The sequence below is a fragment of the Schistocerca cancellata genome, chromosome 7 (genome assembly GCF_023864275.1).
Source record: "Schistocerca cancellata isolate TAMUIC-IGC-003103 chromosome 7, iqSchCanc2.1, whole genome shotgun sequence".
In the NCBI taxonomy this organism is placed as follows: Eukaryota; Metazoa; Arthropoda; class Insecta; order Orthoptera; family Acrididae; genus Schistocerca; species Schistocerca cancellata.
The window spans coordinates 116,089,021-116,110,399 of NC_064632.1; the positions used below are offsets into that span (position 1 = coordinate 116,089,021).

Here is a 21,379-nt window from a genome sequence, read left to right on the forward strand (position 1 = left end):
TGGCCAGATGGAAGTTAAGGGTGACATTCATTCAGGATGCCCTTTGATGTCTAACGACAATGCTCTGGACAGGAATGTCAACATAATTGTGCATGTCAATCAAATACTGACTGTCCAAGAGATTGCATAAGAAAGTAACATTTCAGCTGGATAATGTCATGACATCATGACACAGTATCTTGGAAAGCATCGTGTTGCCATTAAGTTTGGGTTATAATGTTGAGACCGAGGTCCAACATTCCCATGGGTCAGAAAAGATTCTCCAAGACCATAAAAAGCTTGACAGACCAGGTCAAATATCAAAGCCATGCTGATAGTTTTCTTTGACTTTGAATGATTATTTCATCATGAATTCATTCCACAGTGACAAACTATTAATCGATGATACTATCAGGACGTGTTGCAATGCCTGTGAGAAAATGTGAGAAGGAAATAGCCTGAAATGTGGCAAGACAGTTCATGGCTCCTGCATCACAATAATGTAGCCACACATTCATTCCCATTGGAGTGTGGCTATTGCACAAAAAACAAAATCGCTGTGCTGCCTCATCCTCCTTACCCTCCAGGCCTGGCCCCTGTGAACTCTTTTTAATCCCATAGTTGAAAAACCTTTTGAATGGATGAAAATTTGTAACAACAGATGAGATAAAAGAAAATTCGCAGAAAACGCTTTGCACGATCAGCAACAGACATACCAAGACTGCTTCCAGAAGTGGGTATGGTGTTACGAGCAGTGTATCAATTGTGGAGAAGAGTATTTCAAATGAGTAAAAGATAAGCATCAAAAAATAATGTGGGCCAAGTTCCGGAATTTTTTTAACAAACCTCATATATCACTTTCACTTTAGTATGTATCTTATCACCTTCTGATAACAGGTACTGGCCAACAATTTTATCTGATACAAACAGTTTTCTGTTGAAATCAACTGCAGCTGAGGTAAACCATATTTCAGAAATAAACTGCTTTCAACTCTTCATAAACTTTTTTGTTTACAGGAGCATGGCCACTTTCATGATATCAAACTTCAGATGTACACCTATAAGACAGGAAACACATAATTGACATTATGATACAAACTAGTTACCTATCCTGATAATCTATGACATACAATGAAAAGAACAAAATAAGAAAACAAAACAAGGTAAAAAGGCGCATTTAATAACACTGTAAGCCCATGTTTAAGAAAACTCACTCTTAGCAAAAAGCATCCTTACCTCATCATGCAGGGCCACTCTGCCAACCAATGTGCTCACGTCATCATGGAGGGCACTAGTGCCAGAATATACATAGCAGAGAAAATTACAAACATTTTCGCACATATCCAAATATCATGGGGATGACTGAGGCCCTTGTTACACAGTGCAACCATATAAACCATAAAATATTTCAACATAAAAATCATTAAAACCAAATAGATCAGACAAGAGCATATAAACAAGCCCAGGATACCATACTTTGGCATGATTTCACACTAAGTGGGCAATAAGCTAAGGATAAAAAGATAAAGCTCACATTCTTTATCTGACAGACTCTTGGCAGAAGACTTATACACTCCTGGAAATGGAAAAAAGAACACATTGACACCGGTGTGTCAGACCCACCATACTTGCTCCGGACACTGCGAGAGGGCTGAACAAGCAATGATCACACGCACGGCACAGCGGACACACCAGGAACCGCGGTGTTGGCCGTCGAATGGCGCTAGCTGCGCAGCATTTGTGCACCGCCGCCGTCAGTGTCAGCCAGTTTGCCGTGGCATATGGAGCTCCATCGCAGTCTTTAACACTGGTAGCATGCCGCGACAGCGTGGACGTGAACCGTATGTGCAGTTGACGGACTTTGAGTGAGGGCATATAGTGGGCATGCGGGAGGCCGGGTGGACGTACCGCCGAATTGCTCAACACGTGGGGCGTGAGGTCTCCACAGTACATCGATGTTGTCGCCAGTGGTCGGCGGAAGGTGCACGTGCCCGTCGACCTGGGACCGGACCGCAGCGACGCACGGATGCACGCCAAGACCGTAGGATCCTACGCAGTGCCGTAGGGGACCGCACCGCCACTTCCCAGCAAATTAGGGACACTGTTGCTCCTGGGGTATCGGCGAGGACCATTCGCAACCGTCTCCATGAAGCTGGGCTACGGTCCCGCACACCGTTAGGCCGTCTTCCGCTCACGCCCCAACATCGTGCAGCCCGCCTCCAGTGGTGTCGCGACAGGCGTGAATGGAGGGACGAATGGAGACGTGTCGTCTTCAGCGATGAGAGTCGCTTCTGCCTTGGTGCCAATGATGGTCGTATGCGTGTCTGGTGCCGTGCAGGTGAGCGCCACAATCAGGACTGCATACGACCGAGGCACACAGGGCCAACACCCGGCATCATGGTGTGGGGAGCGATCTCCTACACTGGCTGTACACCACTGGTGATCGTCGAGGGGACACTGAATAGTGCACGGTACATCCAAACCGTCATCGAACCCATCGTTCTACCATTCCTAGACCGGCAAGGGAACTTGCTGTTCCAACAGGACAATGCACGTCCGCATGTATCCCGTGCCACCCAACGTGCTCTAGAAGGTGTAAGTCAACTACCCTGGCCAGCAAGATCTCCGGATCTGTCCCCCATTGAGCATATTTGGGACTGGATGAAGCGTCGTCTCACGCAGTCTGCACGTCCAGCACGAACGCTGGTCCAACTGAGGCGCCAGGTGGAAATGGCATGGCAAGCCGTTCCACAGGACTACATCCAGCATCTCTACGATCGTCTCCATGGGAGAATAGCAGCCTGCATTGCTGCGAAAGGTGGATATACACTGTACTAGTGCCGACATTGTGCATGCTCTGTTGCCTGTGTCTATGTGCCTGTGGTTCTGTCAGTGTGATCATGTGATGTATCTGACCCCAGGAATGTGTCAATAAAGTTTCCCCTTCCTGGGACAATGAATTCACGGTGTTCTTATTTCAATTTCCAGGAGTGTACATAGAGAGAAGGTAGCTCGAGAAAAGCAAAACACTACTGGTGTATACTGCATCAGTTGTGGCTATTGTCCTGTCAGATAAGTAGCACAGACTAGCAGAGAGTTTAGTATTATGTTCTGAGAACTTCAAAGTCTGAGGAATTTGAAGCCTACTTTTAAGTAGCTACTTACGTGATTCTGGTCACTCCATAACACGTGTAGCTAATAATTTAAAAGTTTTACACAAAGAAGTAAAGGGGCTGACCTTAAACATTTTGGAAGAGGCCTTAAATCAGGTGGAGTCTAAAGCTGTATTCCCCAACACATCCTTAATAATCAGGTGGAGTTAAAACATTACAATATAATGTCAAACTGTTATTGCCTTTCAAGAACATAAGGTCATACTTTTTTGACTGATTGGTTAGTGACCCTGGGCTTGCTGTTGTATGCTCTTGCATCTGTTTATGCTGAAGTATTTTATAGGTTATATTATCGTGGTGTAATGGGGGCCTCATATCATTCCCATGATTTTTGACAAGTGCAAAAATGTTTGTTACTCCCCCCCCCCCCATGTGCATGGTGGCGCTAGTGCCCTCCGTAACACACATGAGCACATTGACTAGCAGTGTGGTCCTGCACCACAGGGAGGTTGCTCGAGGGCTGCTGTCTACCATTTCCTGGCATGAAGCAAGTTTTCTAACCATGGGCTTTCAATGTTACTAGCTGTTGCTTTTTACCTTCTTTTGTTTTCTTATTTTGTTCTTTTCATTATAGGTAAAAGCACCTCTAATATGTCAGTTTTTCAGCTGTTTAATCTGATTTATGATGCCTTGCTTGTTGCACATAACAGTATGTTATTTTGAGAACGTGATGTCCCCCTCCTTCTTTTATTAGGGTATTATGTTTTACTGACATATGAGTATTTCATATTGGTTGTCATAGAGCATAGATTATTAGTATATTAGTATTAGTATCTAGTTTTTATTGTACTGTTGATTGCATGTTTCCTATCTTGTAGATGTATACTTGTGGATGTGATTTGAATCATATACCTAGTTATGCTCCTGTAAACAAAAAAGTTCATATCCAGCTCAAAGTGTTTTATTTCTGAAACAATATTATCTGAGTATTTCATTTATCGTCCTTTCTGTTGTTGTATCTTTATTAGCCTTGATTTGAGGCTTGCTTTATCTGCAAAGAACACTATTTCTGCTTTTTCAGTGTAAGTTATTTATAAACAGCACAAATAAGACAGGTCCCAATATTGAACCCTGTGAAATAACAGTAATAAAGGTCCTCTCTCAGTAAAAGAAGCACCATAAGAGCTGCCTAAGCTATCTACTATGACTATTTGTTTCCTATTAGTTAAATAAGAAGTAAACCACTTGCTAATTGTATCTTGGATGCCAATGACTTTCAAAATTCTCCAAAAGAATGTTATTTGCTCAGCCGAATGCCTTAGACAGATCATTAAAAATCCCAGTAGGTGGAAGTTTGTCATACAGTTATCCTTAATTCATGTTGAAGGAAATGATCCATGGCATCTTCACTGGAAGGTCCCTCCTGGTCCAGAATTTCTTATTGGCAGGCATAAATACCAATTCCTACGTACATTGACTTTTTTTTCCAAATTACTTGAGAAAGGAGTTAACAATGAAAGGGTCAATAGTTATCAATACCTGTCCTAATATCTTTTTTAATTATGCATCCAACCATGACACGTTTTAATCAGTCTGGAAAGATTCTTTGTGAAAAGGATGTATTACACATATTACTAACATGGGAACTATCACAATGTAAGCAGCAAAAACCGAATAAAAATGATTTAAAGTATGGAGATGTGTCTGTTCTACCATCTGTCAAAATCATCTATCTGTGCTTGTGTACAAATGATGCTTGAAGGTTTAAAAAAGTCCAGAGTCTACAGAAGCCAAATCACTGAAAAACAATACTGTGTAACAGACAACTATGACCAACAGTTTCACAACGTCATAAATGAGGCATTGTTTGGAAAAACATGAAACATTAATTTGACAGAATATATATCAGCACATGCATTAGCTACAGGGTCATATTTTATGAGTAAAAGTGCCTGTTTTGTTAAATGTTCTTCTACTATTTGTAACTGAAATGCAAATGTGTATTTTCAATGCAGTGATTAACATAAAGCAGGATGGAACAGCATGCAGGAAAGATGTGGACAATGTGGTTTTTGATATTTGTCTACTGCAGTGTGGATATGCCAAAAATTATGCAGCCTGTGCACCTGTTGCCCTTTGTTAAGTGTGCATACTATTCTATTCTGCCATATTTTGATCACTTTACTGAAACTCCACATCTGCACTCAGATGATGAATAAGGAAAAATTGTACAATAACACAGTTAACTTCAAATTTCTGGAGGAATACCAGCAATTACCTTAAATGGTTTATGAAACTAATAAAACCATAATTTAGGTTTTTGATGCACTACAGTACAGACAAAAAACATCTCGGTTCATTATACATTCACTAATTGTGTTTCACAATCCTTTTGAGGTTCAATCTTTCAATACTTCATCTACACTTCACAAAGTCTAGTTTTAATGCCAATATTATACACCATATTTATACACAGTGGCAATGGGTAATTACATGCTTTCCAACGGGCAATAAACTAAACAGAAAAAAACTAAGAAACACTATGTTAATTATTATTACATATTTTTGCTTGACAGCCTCTTGACTAGCTTGTGACTCATGGAGAACTTGGATTTTGACTTCTCTGAATCTTGGGAACTTTTATGTATTTGAATACGGGCTCTCTCTTTCTCATGCTTTTTTCGTAGTGATTCCAGTTTCTTTTCCAATTCTAGCTTTTTCTCCTTTACAGCTTTGTTCTCCATTAATTTCTCCAATGACTCTGCTACAAGCTCTTCTTCTCCTACAAAAAGAAGCAATATATTTGTCATTATAAAAATATGAACTTCGCAAAAGTGTGCCACCTAAATTTTTCATGCATATTACAAACAAAAATACTGCCTGGAAAAAAATTTGCATACTTGGAAAGACTACATTAATTTTGATCTGATGATAGCATATGTCACCTGGGGGATGGTAGACATACTGATAATTGTTTCAACATCGTCCACTAACAGACAGCGTAGTGGCATAGCTACGTAGCAGCGTAGTGGCATTCCTACAGCTAACTGAGTGAGTTTGAAAGGGATTAAACTGTGGCTTTCCAAGTGGTAGGACTGTTCTTTCAGAGAATTGCCAGACAAGTTGGACATGCTGCTGGTATCAGTGGTCATGTGAATATTCTTACACCCACAGATGAGGTTCTGGACATCCACGCAGCACAGATGCAGCACAGGTGTCTACAATCATCGCCTTATTGTAAGGGTATCAGTGGTAGATAGTACAGCTACCACAGCACAGATAAGAGGGCTTGTGAGCCCAGATGTGTCAAAGATCAACTGTTGCAAACCAGTTAGTAGCAGTGGGCCTACGGGCTTGCACAGCTCTCACCCATCTTACCCTCACACCACAGCATCTGCAACTCTACCGGTTGGATGACAGAATGGCACACCGTCATCTTCATCAATGAAAGCAGATTCTGTCTGCATGCAAGCGATGGCTGTTTGTGCATATGACATGGACCTGGTAAGTGCATTCGACCAAGACGCTCTGGGGTGCGATAAGCTACAGCTCTTGTTCACCTTTGGTGGTTCTGAAGGGGATGCTAACCAGCACTCAGTATGGGCAGAATGTTGTTAGACCAGTTCTTTTGTTGTTCTTGCAGCAGGAAGGTTATCTGTTCTTCCAACATGATAATGCTTGCCCACACATTGCTTGTGAAACTCAACGTTCTCTGCAACAAGTGCAGCAACTTCCCTAGCCAGCATGATCTCCGGACATGTCTCCAACCCAGATTATGTGACAAGAAGTGACTCATTAACCAACAATTCTTAAAGAAATACATGGACAGGTTGAGCAGGCATGGCGTAACATATCCCAGCGCAGTATTTGGCATTTGTATGATTGACTGGATACCTGAGTAAGCACCTGCATTGCTGCTGGTGGATGCTACACCACTGACTAATGTATGTGTGTGTGTGTGTGTGTGTGTGTGTGTGTGTGTGTGTGTGTGTCAGCATGGGTCGATACCTGGTACCTCAGAACCACTTATGCTACTGATAAGTAAATGTAATCATTTAATGTATTCCATATGCACTGTTGCGATTATAAATGTTGAGTCAATTGGAAAACTCTAAAAGGGTGTACTAATTTTTTTTCTGGCAGTATATTTCAATACAAATATTCAAATAAGTTTGTTGCTTTTCTGGAAATGCATTATGATGGCAAACACAAAGTAAGGTGCAGGGATTTGCTATGTTGTTAATCTGAATTACTACCTGTTTACATTATAATCTGTCAATGCCACTTGCCGTCAGCAAATTCAGACAAAACTAAAATCACTATTTGGCATTTCATATGAGAGGTAATATAATTCATGTCCTGAATCAATTAACTAAATAATGCATGCTCACTGAACAAACTGCTAGAGAGTTATTCAAGGATAAACTGAGTCATTGTACTTGGTATAACCATAGATATTGATAAGAAACAAATTATTTGAACATTGAGCAAAACCACATGTTTTCCTGTAGCCATACGAGGGAAAAAAAATGAAAAAAGCATAATGTAAAATTTGTTAGGGTTTAAAAGTCGATCAACAGGAAAACTACTACTCACTCAACAACAAGTATTTTGAAAAAAAAAAAAAAATTCTGGGTAGTCACAAACACTAATAATTACAAAAATATGAAAAATGTTGCACAATGATAGGCTGAGTCTGAAACTTGATCTTGAATATGACTGCAGCATTCTGTACCAAGCTGTTTGGCATGGAAGAAAGATAATGGCAGTAAGTCGCATATGTAGAGAAAGAAAAAGTTAATTTGTTCAGAGTCCTCAAACACAAGAGAGTAACTTATGTCATAATTAAGAATTGAGACTTCCATTAATTTGTCATTTAGTACAGAGAACAAATTTACAAAGAAGATAACAGAAACATCTGATGTATTCATAACACCATAACACAAATAAAATTATAAAAACAAGAAACTTTAAAACAATTACTGTTAACTATTTGTACATATTAACAAATAACAAACAAAAACATCAGCTTTATTGTAAAATTAAAAATACAAAAAAGATGACATTTTTTTTTTAAAAAAAAAAAAAGCTATTGTCTGCAGTGTTTAGTAAAAACATACTGGTAAAACTAAATCTATTCAGAACAAAAGAAAACAAAATACAAATAATAATAATAATAAGAATAATAATAATAATAATAATAGCAACAATATCCCTTAAATGCTACAAATGTGATTCAACTCAGTTACCGCAACTAATGAAATTCAAGCAATGGTGTGAGTCAAGGAACAGCATCTGTCCTTAAACAAACTCACCACTATCAGACGGGCAGTTGTTGACTGGTGGTGGACCACTTTTGGTAGTGTTCTCCGTTCTTTCCTGAGTCTTTTGTGGTACAGTACCATCAACAGGTGCACCGTCAGCTGCTCCATCCACAGGGACCCCAGAGAAAGAACCTGACGAGTCAGTTGAAACAAACGCATGTGCCAGCGATGGCCGTGGGCTTCGATCAGGACCCATAAGAGTCAGTTCAGCACTCACCATCTTTACTGCCATTGCTGGCACACAAGTTGAAGGGCTGCGCTGCTGTCGTGCAGTAGGTGCCGTTTCCTCTTGATCCTGAAAGTGCACACACACGTCATTTGTGAGGTGCAGTCATGTAATATGAGCACATAAACAGCTATTGAAAACTGATACAGGTTCATGTAAGGGAAGACAACATAGTTACTTAATTATCTTGGTCCTGAAAATGTGAAGCCATGTGGCCACCAGAGGTACGATGAGCAACATAATCCTGTAACTGCAGCTGACACAGATAGTGGCAGTATACATTGCTGGTATATATGGTCAGCGACCGAAAGTAAGGTGGGATGAGCCCTTAATCACAACCAAAAATATTGTTTTATTCTGTACCATCCTTTATCTAAAACTTGTATACGCAATACAGTTACAATCAATACTAAATTTGTGGACATCACCATGTGGTTTAATCCAAATTACACATATGTAATCATGACTTAATTTACACAAACAATGATAATGAATACACATAAGACATTAATGTTGTCTAAAGCTACATGGACTTGTGGAGAAGCATGCACATCTGTTTCTGTGGATACACCATTATGTATTCATCTGTGACTCAACACCTCCTCTATTTGGTGAGTAGCAATCTAACCTTTCCATATTGTTGAAGTACCATCATACATGTAAAATAAGTAGATATGTGTGTAACCACAAGGTGAAGCTCATAGATTTAGTATTATTAGAGATTATACTGTATATACAATTTTTTGGGTTATAAATGTAGTATTATGGGTGATTATCCTATATAAACAAGTTTTTGATAAAAGATACTGCATAACAAAGAAGTTTTAACAATTTTGGTCATGATTAAGGACCCGTGCTGCTACACTCCTGGTAACTGACATTTTCGATAGCAACTTAGAGAAGTATTTCTACTCCACACAGAAAACTAGACACCCATGTAGCTCAAGTTTACATCACACACTGCCTTGTGTGTTTACAATATTATAGAACAGTTTGTAGAGTTTTAGGATTACAGCCCTGTTTCACTTGCTAAATCAATCCCTGAGTGACTGCACATGAATTGAAAATAAGTGTAATTAACAGTTTATGATGCCTGCTAATTATTCTTCAGTAGCTATTTAAAAATGATAAGGTTAGACTGTGTTGCCTTGTTTTTGTATATTTCCATGTCAACTGAAATCTGTTTAAAACTATTACCATCACTGCTGTGACGTCAAACCATCACATTATAGACAAAAAGTTATTGACTGCATCAAGTGTAGGCCTTAATAATCAAATGAGTAATAAATTGTGTGTTGGCTTCAGTCTTTGGTTCTTTGGCTGACATTTGTTCAAAGACTTTTGAGAAAGCCAGCCACTCATGCTGGCAAAAGTCAGAAAAATCTTCAAATGTATGTCAGCTGAAGAACCAAACAGTTTGTTAACAAGTGGCCAGGAAAGCCTTAAAAATTTTGTATTTGTACAGTACCTCTGCATAATTCTTCATACTTTAGAGATGTGATACTTACAGTGTCATGTAAAATTTGTATATTGAATCTGACAATATATTACACAAAAGAAAGAAAGATATGAAGGACAACAAAGTATGTAGTATTATATATTTATTAAAAATGTACATGATTTATCCAGGTGGACATTCAAAATACTACACTAGAAAAGATGACAGATTATTGCAGCAAAACCTCAGTCACATAACTGTGTAAGCTATATTTGCAATCTCCTTCAGGGAGAGGGTTTTGAGAGGAACACATGATATTGCTAATATTGAGCCAGCATTAAGCTTTGAAAAGTCTAATGTAGTCTATGAATTCACACCAATAAAATAAGATAGATTTCTATTCTGCCAATAGAAGGGGTACTGAGCAGCAGACAGGCACATTTAGAATATTCAGGAAACCTAAGTTATCTGCGTAGTAGCAAGTTGTGTGACAGTCGCCATGTGTGTGGGAGTTGTGTATGTTTGATTTGTGTGTGTGTGTGTGTGTGTGTGTGTGTGTGTGTGTGTGTGTGTTTGCCTGTCTGCCACTCAGTGCCTCCTCAGTGTTGTGAGTAGCAGTCTATCCTATTTCACCATTGTTATTCCATCCTAGATTTTCCATGGTTTATGGTCTAAAAACTGGATACATATAAAGGAGATTGCTTGCATATGTCTGAGGCTACAGTTTGCTGAATTTTAGATTTTATAGCTCCACAATCACAAAAGACAAATTGAACTAATACTTTTTCAGTGGCTGCGAGAAAACCAATTACTGTGAATTCATCATGAATTTTTGCAGTGTCCTTTTTGAATTTAATGTACTTAATACTTGAAAAGCAGCTAAAGGCAGCCCACAACAGTGGCAAACACAAACACAATAGCAGTTTCCTCTTTAAATAGATGAACAGTCCAGATTCAAAACATGTCTTCCATTGATAACAGCAATGGAGGCAGCAATTATAGTGGTTAGTTAACATAGCTCTGTCAACACTGGCCAGTTCAGATCAGAGGAATATCAAAATTGACAAGTCACATGTTAATCTCTGGCTCCATACCAATGTCTGGTGGAGATAAAATGCAATGACATACCAGTAGCTGAGATACATATAAAATGCCTTGTCCATTAAGCAATGGTTAGTAAGAAATTTAAGTTATTAGTGTAGTAGCAAGTTGCAATATTAGGCTGAGACTAATTAAACATGTTATTGTATACATTGTTTGCCTGTGGTTGTGGGAAAATGACTACAGGCATTTCCCCCTGGTTCAAGACATTTAGTGAGCAACTGATCAATAATATCAAAGGTTTAATTGCGACACTAGAGAATACTAAAACTGAATTAAAAATGAAATAAAAACAAAAAACATCATACTAAATCAGCATATATCTGGGTCACTTAGGAACTATAGAATATCGTCTTTCAGTTACAAATGAAACTATTCACCTTGCTAGATGAAATGAATCTGGAAATATCGAAACACTGTAACTTACTTCGAAAGTGAGTAAATGTGCAATTTAAAATGGTGAACAAGGGCTTTAAACAACTACAAGATTTTAATGAGCAGGAATTTAAAACAATAGACAAACAAATCTCAGATGTTCAAGTACAAAGTTTGAGAGTGTTGGAATAAACCAAAATTTGGATGTATCTGCAATTTCAGGCACTGCCACTTGCAACTTTGGAGGAGCATGTAGCTGACCTAGTCAATACTAAAGTATAAGAAAGGAGTGAATCTTCTGTAGATACACCTCATTCTGACGTAGAAACAGATAAAACAGAGAGTGAACTACAGGAAATTTGGGATGAATTAACTAAAACTAAGGAAGAACATTTTAAGCAAACATTTATGTGTTCATGGAAGTATTATAAGGTACACCATGCTTGGATGCCTAGCTCTGAATGTACTTAAACTGTAATGAGTATACTTATGAGGATTTAAGCCTTGAGCACACTATGTGTCAAGCGTAATTGGATATCAGTGGATGTACCAAAGCTTGTAGTGGTTTTTGTTATCGTTGTGAGAAGTACTTGAACAGCAATATCTATTTGAATGGAGCAATATTCTATGAAAATATTTTATGTAGACTATTGCACAATTTATTATATGTAGAAGCAGTAAGGTTTATTAGTAGTGTACCCTACATAATTTTAGGCATGCTACTTTATGTAGATGTTTGGTACTTAGTAGCCTGAAGTGTACTGCTCAGTGAAAGAGTCAGAAGCCTATATTTAAGACTTGCCTATTGGCCAAATCCCAGAGGTGTTTTGGTTATTTTATACTGAGGACACAATAGTGCATGTCTGATGGGGTGTGCCTCTTGAAAACTAATATCTGAACTGGAAGCATTTTCAGTTTGTTATGTTGGTTAGATTTTAACTATTTTATTCACTTACTCTTATTTATTTACCTCAGCCATGAAAGTATCTATATAGTTATTTGTTTATTGTTGAAGGAAAAGAATAGTGTTAAGATTAATTTGGGTCACTGCATATTGCTAGCTAATACCTATGGGTACAAGACTGGAATTCAATATTTAATGATACTTCATTAAAGAAAAGGAATTTTTTTCTGGTGTGTAGGCCACCTTATGTTAAGTGTGCTTACATAATTATTGGTTATATAAAGGAAAGTACACATTACTTTGACCTCATTTTAAACTCAATGACATGGAGCTAGTGAAAGTCTTTCATCACAGTTCACAGTTAAAAAAAATATACTAGCAAGTTTTTCCACAACTATGAAAGTCCATAAAAAATTATAGAGCTTCCACATCTGAAGGCTATTTTCTTAGTGCACCCACTTGGTGGAAAGAAAAAGGTCTCATAAGATAGACAGGATTAAAATATAAGTTTCTTAAGAAACATCTTTTACAACTAACATAGATTTACATTAGAATGTGGTGAAAACAGGTATTAACAAACTTTAGCCAGCAAATAGACTGCAGAACCTAGAGTTCTTAACTTTTGACAAGGTGGTGGGGGTAGCAGTAAAAGGGGGGGGGGGAGGGGGGAATCCTCTGTGAAGCATAAAAATGATGAACTGATATTCATATATGAGTTTCCTCCAATAGAATATGAGGGTGTTCATTGAAACATATGAGGATATTAAGAGTTACAGTAGTGAGGGAGTAGAAGAAAAATACTGCAGAAGACAGAGTAAAAACCAGGTATGAATATGGGCTACAGCAGGAGTAAGTTACCTTGATATATATCTACAAAAGGAGGAGATAGAGGTTTATGCTATTAGCAGGATATTATACCCAAATCTGTATAAAATGGAGGATACATAAATAGGGACAATAGCACTGTGGATACTTAGATGATTGTGCAGAGATTCTCTTTCTGTGGAAAGAGATGCATCATGATGGTTACTAAATAGGCTGATACTGTTAGTTTTGAGGTACCTCAAAAGCAGCAAACTATAGGAATTTACCTGAGTTGGTCAATCTGTTTCATATGCTAATTTAAAGATGACATAATAAAGACACAAGTGTCTGAGTTTTGTACGCTATTCTCTAGGTTTGGAAAGATAGAAAATGGATTACATAATGTCTGACAACATAACTCCTCGGGTTCGGTGGCAGCTTATAAAGGGTGAAACTGTTTGATGATGAAACTGGCCTCATATCAATGAAGGTGGTGTTCCCTGTAACAACTACAAAGGCAACATATAATTATAGCTCTGAGAGTTTTGTACAGTCCTGTAAACTATTTCTAGAGGAATACCTACTTTCATTTTTATCTTTATCGGGATAATTATTAATATGACTGGGTTTATAAGAATTTTTAATGTGAGGTTTTGGTGATATAGTCCATGGAATTGGTTTAATCTGAATATGGAATTTACACATCCAGTTATTAACGAAAGCCTTAGGAGCATTGCTAGAAAAGCTTGAATTCTGAAATAGATATACTCATTTAGATGAAAGATGAATGATTTGATTAAATGGCAATTGGACATTGTGTCCTTATAATGACCATGAGAGAAAACAAAGAAATATTGTAAAACTGTCTTATGAATGGAAAATAAATATTTGTTTCTTGAGGTCCCATGTCCACAGTAACAGTGATTATCTGTTATAAATATTAATTAACTTATCAAAGTGAAATATGTACCTATGGCTGTTCCCTCTATTGTGGAGCATTCCACTGTTAATAAATATGAATAAATATATTAACTGAAAATGAGATACAATTACAACCGTGGTGGTACTTATAGAGACAAATGATATTAATTCCCCTAGTGAGAATGTCAGAACGAGTTTGAACTTAACTAATTGTTGGTTGGTTAGCATACGCTGAGCAAGATTGAATAGCAAGAAATCTTAGCTACTCATATCGTACCACCTGATACCGTGGTAAAGAACCAGTAGAACATCACAATACTTTCTTTTGTGAGAAAACCAATAATAATGAGTTGAACAACAAGGAAATGTTTGTCCTGTTCACAAATGAAAAGAGACAAGCTGTTACAGGACGATGCAGGCGCTTGGGCCTTCCGTATATCTCCATAGATTCCACACCACTACACTATCAGATCCCCAAACCCATTTGGGAGTTCTAATTCATATTTGAATGACCTTTGAAATTCATATTTAGATTTTCTACTAACTCAACATTACACGTATTCTGTATGATCAAAGATTAATTTAGAATAGTATCACGGAAGTGGATTTGTTTCACCACTGGGTGATGGTACAGATTAATTCTTTTAATTATCTGCGATTGGTTTAGAGCAATGCTAGAATCTTAATTAAAACAGTTGCTTTGTAACTATGGTAATGTAGAGTCAGTTTGCCTGAAATGAATTTGAGGTTTTCAAGTAATATATGTACTTGAGTATATGACAAAGTTTTATTAAGCATTCATTTAGACTATTTCTTTTACATAATTTCTCTGCCCAATAAACATATTCAGAGGGAAATGTGGTCACTAAAGACTTCACTGAACTATGTTCATAAGGGCAGAAGAGTTAGATGGGAGATAAATGACAGAGGCCAGCTGTTTAGCTGTGTTGAAATATGTCACTTACCTTGACTGGATGATGTCTAGAAACTTTGATTGTATGAGGCCCTCAGTTAGTTTCTCAGTGGTGCACATATATTGGAGTTCAATAGCATATTTTGGGCATTAGAATATACCAAGAGAGAGAAGAGTCTCAGACTTTGTAACACATTCACTGAGTTCATACAGCACTGATGGAGTACATTTTACGAAGAGTGTAGCGTATTACCATAAGCGATTCAAAAGTGTAACCATATATGCATATATGTAGGGACAGGCCTACCTTATCAGATGAACTGCAATTTTTAACATTGCTGTTCAGTCTATTTCAATTACAAAGCAGTAAGAATGTTTACTGCACAAGTTTTTATTGCTCCATTTCTTTCCTGTCAGGATGGTGTAGGGAAACACTACATTTACACACATCCCACCCTCAACCATGTATAATATTATCTAGAAGAATGGATGTGAATTAACAAACAGGTTGTTAATTTTGCTCATTAGAACTTGTCCCTTGTGAAAAAACTAGGATCACAGGGGAAAGGCTACTGCCCTGAGATGGTACAATTTTATAATTTGAATTGTATTCTCTTTAACATGAGGTGCACATTCTACCTATATTTACATTTACATTTATACTCTGTAAATTACCTTACAGTGTGTGGCAGAGGGTACTTCGTGTACCAGTGTACTATGCAAGTCATTTTAGGTGTGTGGTGGAGGCCTTTGTGTACCTGTGTACTAGTGGTCACTATGTTGAAGAGAAAGAGACTAATGAAGCATCCCATTCTCTGAATTGGCCATTGATTTTTACATTAAACAGTCAAGGACTGGGGCATGAAACCTCTGGATTAAATAAAGTAATCTGAAGATTATTTTAGTTAACTGTTTGTGATTTTTGTAAAATATATTTTAAATTAGTTTTAAGTAAATTATAATGTTATGATGTAACAGTAATTGGTTCAAATCATTTATCTCTGACAGGCAGCAAAGGCTGCCAAAGGGTAAGAGATGTATGTTATAGTATCAGGCATCATCCAAAAGGGAACTAATTACATCTGTTGACACATAAGGTTCCAACTTAGGGCCTTCCTTTTTCTTATTTATATCACTGCCCTTTTATCAGTAATGTTACCAGATGACAAGTATGTTCTGTTTGCAGATGATTCAAACACTTTAATAAATAGTAAATCTAGTGCAATTGGATGTTGTTGTTGTTGTGGTCTTCAGTCCAGAGACTGGTTTGATGCAGCTCTCCATGCTACTTTAACATGTGCGAGCTCCTTCATCTCCCAGTACTTACTGCAACCTACATCCTTCTGAATCTGCTTAGTGTATTCATCTCTTGGTCTCCCTCTACAATTTTTACCCTCCACACTGCCCTCCAATACTAAATTGGTGACCCCTTGATGCCTCAGAATATGCCCTACCAACCGATCCCTTCTTCTAGTCAAGATGCGCCACAAATTTCTATTCTCTCCAGTTCTATTCAATACCTCCTCATCAGTTATGTGATCTATCCATATAATCCTCAGCATTTTTCTGTAGCACCACATTTTGAAAGCTTCTATTCTCTTCTTGACCAAACTATTTATCAACCACATTTCACTTCCATACATGGCTACAGTCCATACAAATACTTTCAGAAACGACTTCCTGACACTTAAATCTATACTCGATGTTAACAAATTTCTCTTCTTCAGAAACACTTTCCTTGCCATTACCAGCCTACATTTTATATCATTTCTACTTCGACCATCATCAGTTATTTTGCTCCCCAAATAGCAAAACTCATTTACTACTTTAAGTGTCTCATTTCCTTATCTATTTCCCTCAGCATCACCCGATTTAATTTGACTACAGTCCATTATCCTCATTTTGCTTTTGTTGATGTTCATCTTATATCCTCCTATTAAGACACTGTTCATTCCGTTCAACTGCTCTTCCAGGTCCTTTTCTGTCTCTGACAGAATTAGAATGTCATCAGCGAACCTCAAAGTTTTTATTTCTTCTCCATGGATTGTAATTCCTACTCCAAATTTTTCTTTTGTTTCCTTTACTGCTTGCTCAGTATACAGATTGAATAACATAGGGGATAGGCTACAACCCTGTCTCACTCCCTTCCCAACCACTGCTTCCCTTTCATGCCCCTCGACTCTTATAACTGCCATCTGGTTTCTGTACAAATTGTAAATAGCCTTTCGCTCCCTGTATTTTACCCCTGCCACCTTCAGAATTTGAAAGAGAGTATTCCAGTCAACATTGTCAACATTGTCAAAAGCTTTCTCTAAGTCTACAAATGCAAGAAACATAGGTTTGCCTTTCCTTAATCTATTTTCTATGATAAGTCGTAGGGTCAGTATTGCCTCACATATTTCAACATTTCTACGGAATTCAAACTGATCTTCCCCAAAGTTGGCTTCTGTCACTTATTCCATTCGCCTGTAAACAATTCGTGTTGGTATTTTGCATCTGTGGCTTATTAAACTGATAGTTCGATAATTTTCACTATTGTCCACACCTGCTTTCTTTGGGATTGGAATTATTACATTCTTCATGAAGTCTGAGGGTATTTTGCCTGTCTCATACATCTTGCTCACCAGATGGTAGAGTTTTGTTAAGCCTGGCTCTCCCAAGGCTGTCAGTAGTTCTATGGAATGCTGTCTACTCCCGGGGCCTTGTTTCGACTTATGTCTTTCAGTGCCCTGTCAAACTCTTCATGGAGTATCATATCTCTTATTTTATCTTCATCTACATACTCTTCCATTTCTATAATTATGTCCTCAAGAATATTGCCCTTGTATAGACCCTCTATATACTCCTTCCACCTTCCTGCTTTCCCTTCTTTGCTTAGAACTGGGTTTCCATCTGAGCTCTTGATGTTCGTGCAAGTGGTTCTCTTTCCTACATAGGTCTCTTTAAGTTTCCTGTAGGCAGTATATATCTTACCCCTAGTGATATACGCCTCTACATCCTTACATTTGTCCTCTAGCCATCCCTGCTTAGCCATTTTGCACTTCCTGTCGATCTCATTTTTGAGATGTTTGTATTCCTTTTTGCCTGCTTCATTTAATGCATTTTTATATTTTCTCCTTTCATCAATTAAATTCAATATTTCTTCTGTTACCCAAGGATTTTTATTAGCCCTCGTCTTTTTACCTACTTGATGTAGTGCTGGCTTCACTACTTCATCCAATAGAGCTACCCATTCTTCTTCCACTGTATTTCCTTCCACCATTCCTGTCAATTGTTCCCTTATGCTCTCCCTGAAACTCTGTACAACCTCTGGTTTAGTTGTTTTATCCAGGTCCCATCTCCTTAAATTCCCACCTTTTTGCAGTTCTTCAGTTTTAATCTGCACGGCCTTGCCGCAGTGGTAACACCAGTTCCCGTGAGATCACCAAAGTTAAGCGCTGTCGGGCGTGGTCGGCACTTGGATGTGTGACCATCTAGGCCGCCATGCGCTGTTGCCATTTTTCGGGGTGCACTTAGCCTCATGATGCCAATTGAGGAGCTACTCGACCGAACAGTAGCGGCTTCGGTCAAGAATACCATCTTACGACCGGGAGAGCGGTGTGCTGACCCCACGCCCCTCCTATCCGCATCCTCCACCAACGATGACAAGGCGGTCAGATGGTCCCAGTAGGTCACTCGTGGCCTGAAGATGGAGTGCTTTTTTTTACCTGCTTGATCCTCTGCTACCATCATTATTTCATCTCTCAAAGCTACTCATTCTTCTTCTACTATATTTCTTTCCCCCATTCTTGTCAAATCATTCCCTAATGCTCTCCCTGAAGCTCTCTACAACCTCTGGTTCTTTCAGTTTATTCAGGTCCCATATCCTCAAATTCCTACCTTTTTGCAGTTTCTTCAGTTTTAATCTACAGTTCATAGCCAATAGATTGTGGTCAGAGTCCACATCTGCCCCTGGAAATGTCTTACAATTTAAAACCTGGTTCCTGAATCTCTGTCTTACAACTATATAATCTGTCTGAGACTTTCCAGTATCTCCAGGCTTCTTCCATGTATACAACCTCCTTTTATGATTCTTGAACCAAGTGTTAACTATGATTAAGTTATGCTCTGTGCAAAATTCTACCAGGCGGCTTCCTCTTTCGTTCCTTATCCCCATTCCATATTCACTTACTACTTTTCCTTCTCTCCCTTTTCCTACTATCGAATTCCAGTTCCCCATGACTATTAAATTTTCATCTCCCTTCACTATTTGAATAATTTCTATTATCTCATCATACATTTCTTCAATCTCTTCATCATCTGTGGAGCTAGTTGGTATATAAACTTGTACTACTGTGGCAGGAGTGGGATTCGTGTCTATCTTGGCTACAATAATGCGTTCACTATGCTTTTCATAGTAGCTGACCCATGCTCCTATTTTTTCATTCATTATTAAGCCTACTCCCTCAATACACCTATTTGATTTCGTATTTATAACCCTGTATTCACCTGACCAGAAGTCTTGTTCTTCCTGCCACCGAACTTCACCAATTCCCACTATATCTAACTTTAACCCATCCATTTCCCTTTTTAAATTTTCTAACCTACCTACCCGATTAAGGGATCTGACATTCCACACTCTGATTCGTAGATCGCCAGTTTTCTTTCTCCTGATAACGACATCCTCCTGAGTAGTCCCCACCTGGAGACCCAAATGGGGGACTGTTTTACCTCCAGAATATTTTACCCCGGAGGACATCATCATCTTTTAAGCATACAGTAAAGCTGCATACCCTCGGGAAAAGTTACCACAGTAGTTACCCCTCGTTTTCAGCCATTCATAGTACCAGCACAGCAAGACTGCTTTGGTTAATGTTACAAGGCCAGGTCAGTCAATCATCCAGACTGTTGCCCCTGCAACTACTGAAAAGGCTGCTGCCCCTCTTCAGGAACCACATGTTTGTCTGGCCTCTCAACAGATACCCCCTCCATTGTGGTTGCACCAACGGTATGGCTATCTGTAGCACTGAGACATGCAAGCCTCCCTACCATGTACATAAGAAGAACATGGAGATTTTGAGAATATTTTTCAGTATGTCACTGCAAGCACTATTGTAAACCAGTATGGAGAAGAATTAAATCATATATTTATGATGGATATGGGAATGTTTCTGAAAGCAAATGTACAGATTAAACAAATGAGTAAAATAATTATCATATCTTCCATTTTTACTAATCAGTTATTTCGTTTCAGTCAAATAATCTGGGAATGAGAGCGAACCATTAATTATGTAGTAATCATTAATTTCTTCCAGCACTATGATGTTTCATAGCTCCCTACATTTGCTGTTCTTGAATTATGTAACTTGTTTGCTCATATTGTCAATTTTTGACACACAATTTTCTGCTTACACTGCACATTTAGCAATGTACACATGCAGTTTTGATTGTGAACACATTTCCAATTTCAAATAAGTGTATTATCTTATCTATCCTTTCAACATGTGCTGTTTCTTGATGCATACTGGAACTTTTACACCCTGGGTTTGATTTCATGCTAATGATACTATGTGATTCATAGAAGACAAGAGACCTCTGCATGTTGAGTTTAAGCAAGAATTCAAATGAAGGAAATGAAGTAGGATGAGTAGTTCCAAGAAGCAAGAAACAAGAGACAAGAAACAAGAGAGGAGAAATGAGAAATAAGACAAAGACATTAAATTTGTTTGCTTGTTTTAATGTGACACAAACATCCTAATCACCCAATGAAGTATGTTTGAAAAAACCATGCAAACAGTTACTCTTTACAGGTATGCCTGTTAAAAAGAAAGACCCATGCTGACCCGTTTCAGCCAGTAGCTACACACTTCTGACATGTATTTTTTTAAATTTTTTTTTTAACATGCATATCTTGGCAGAATCTCTTACATAAATTTTATGCATGAAATTCTGGGCTGGTGTGTAATGTAACAGACAGAGAGTCACCAATAATAATACACAACATGTCTTTTTAGTACACTTCTATATACGTTGGAAATTTCACTAAGTAGAAATAATATATATGATTGTGTTCTAATTTTCATCCAACATCAGTAATTGCATAATGTTTTAAAGAGTTATAATCAGATTTCAAGGAATGTAATTCAATACAAATTTATTAAATAATGAAATCATTTGTTCATAAGTTAAAGAAGTTTTAATAAGTAGTCTTCAATGTGGGTTGAAAACAGTGTATTTTGTATAAAATTATGAAAGTTTAGAATTGGAGTTACCACTATTGTAAGCCAATAAAATATTAATTT

At 38.0% G+C, this 21,379-nt stretch overlaps 1 protein-coding gene across 1 annotated transcript in view; it reads right to left on the reverse strand.

The window, feature by feature from the left end:
- The window catches only part of LOC126091919 (1-phosphatidylinositol 4,5-bisphosphate phosphodiesterase classes I and II), a 433,185-nt gene that overhangs the window by 72,199 nt on the left and 339,607 nt on the right, over positions 1-21,379 (reverse strand). The window contains exons 16-17 of the mRNA XM_049907237.1: positions 8,408-8,711; positions 5,652-5,874 (exon numbers count right to left, since the gene is read on the reverse strand). Coding sequence (XP_049763194.1) covers positions 5,652-5,874; positions 8,408-8,711 — 527 coding nt within the window. The remainder of the gene's footprint in view (positions 1-5,651; positions 5,875-8,407; positions 8,712-21,379) is intronic.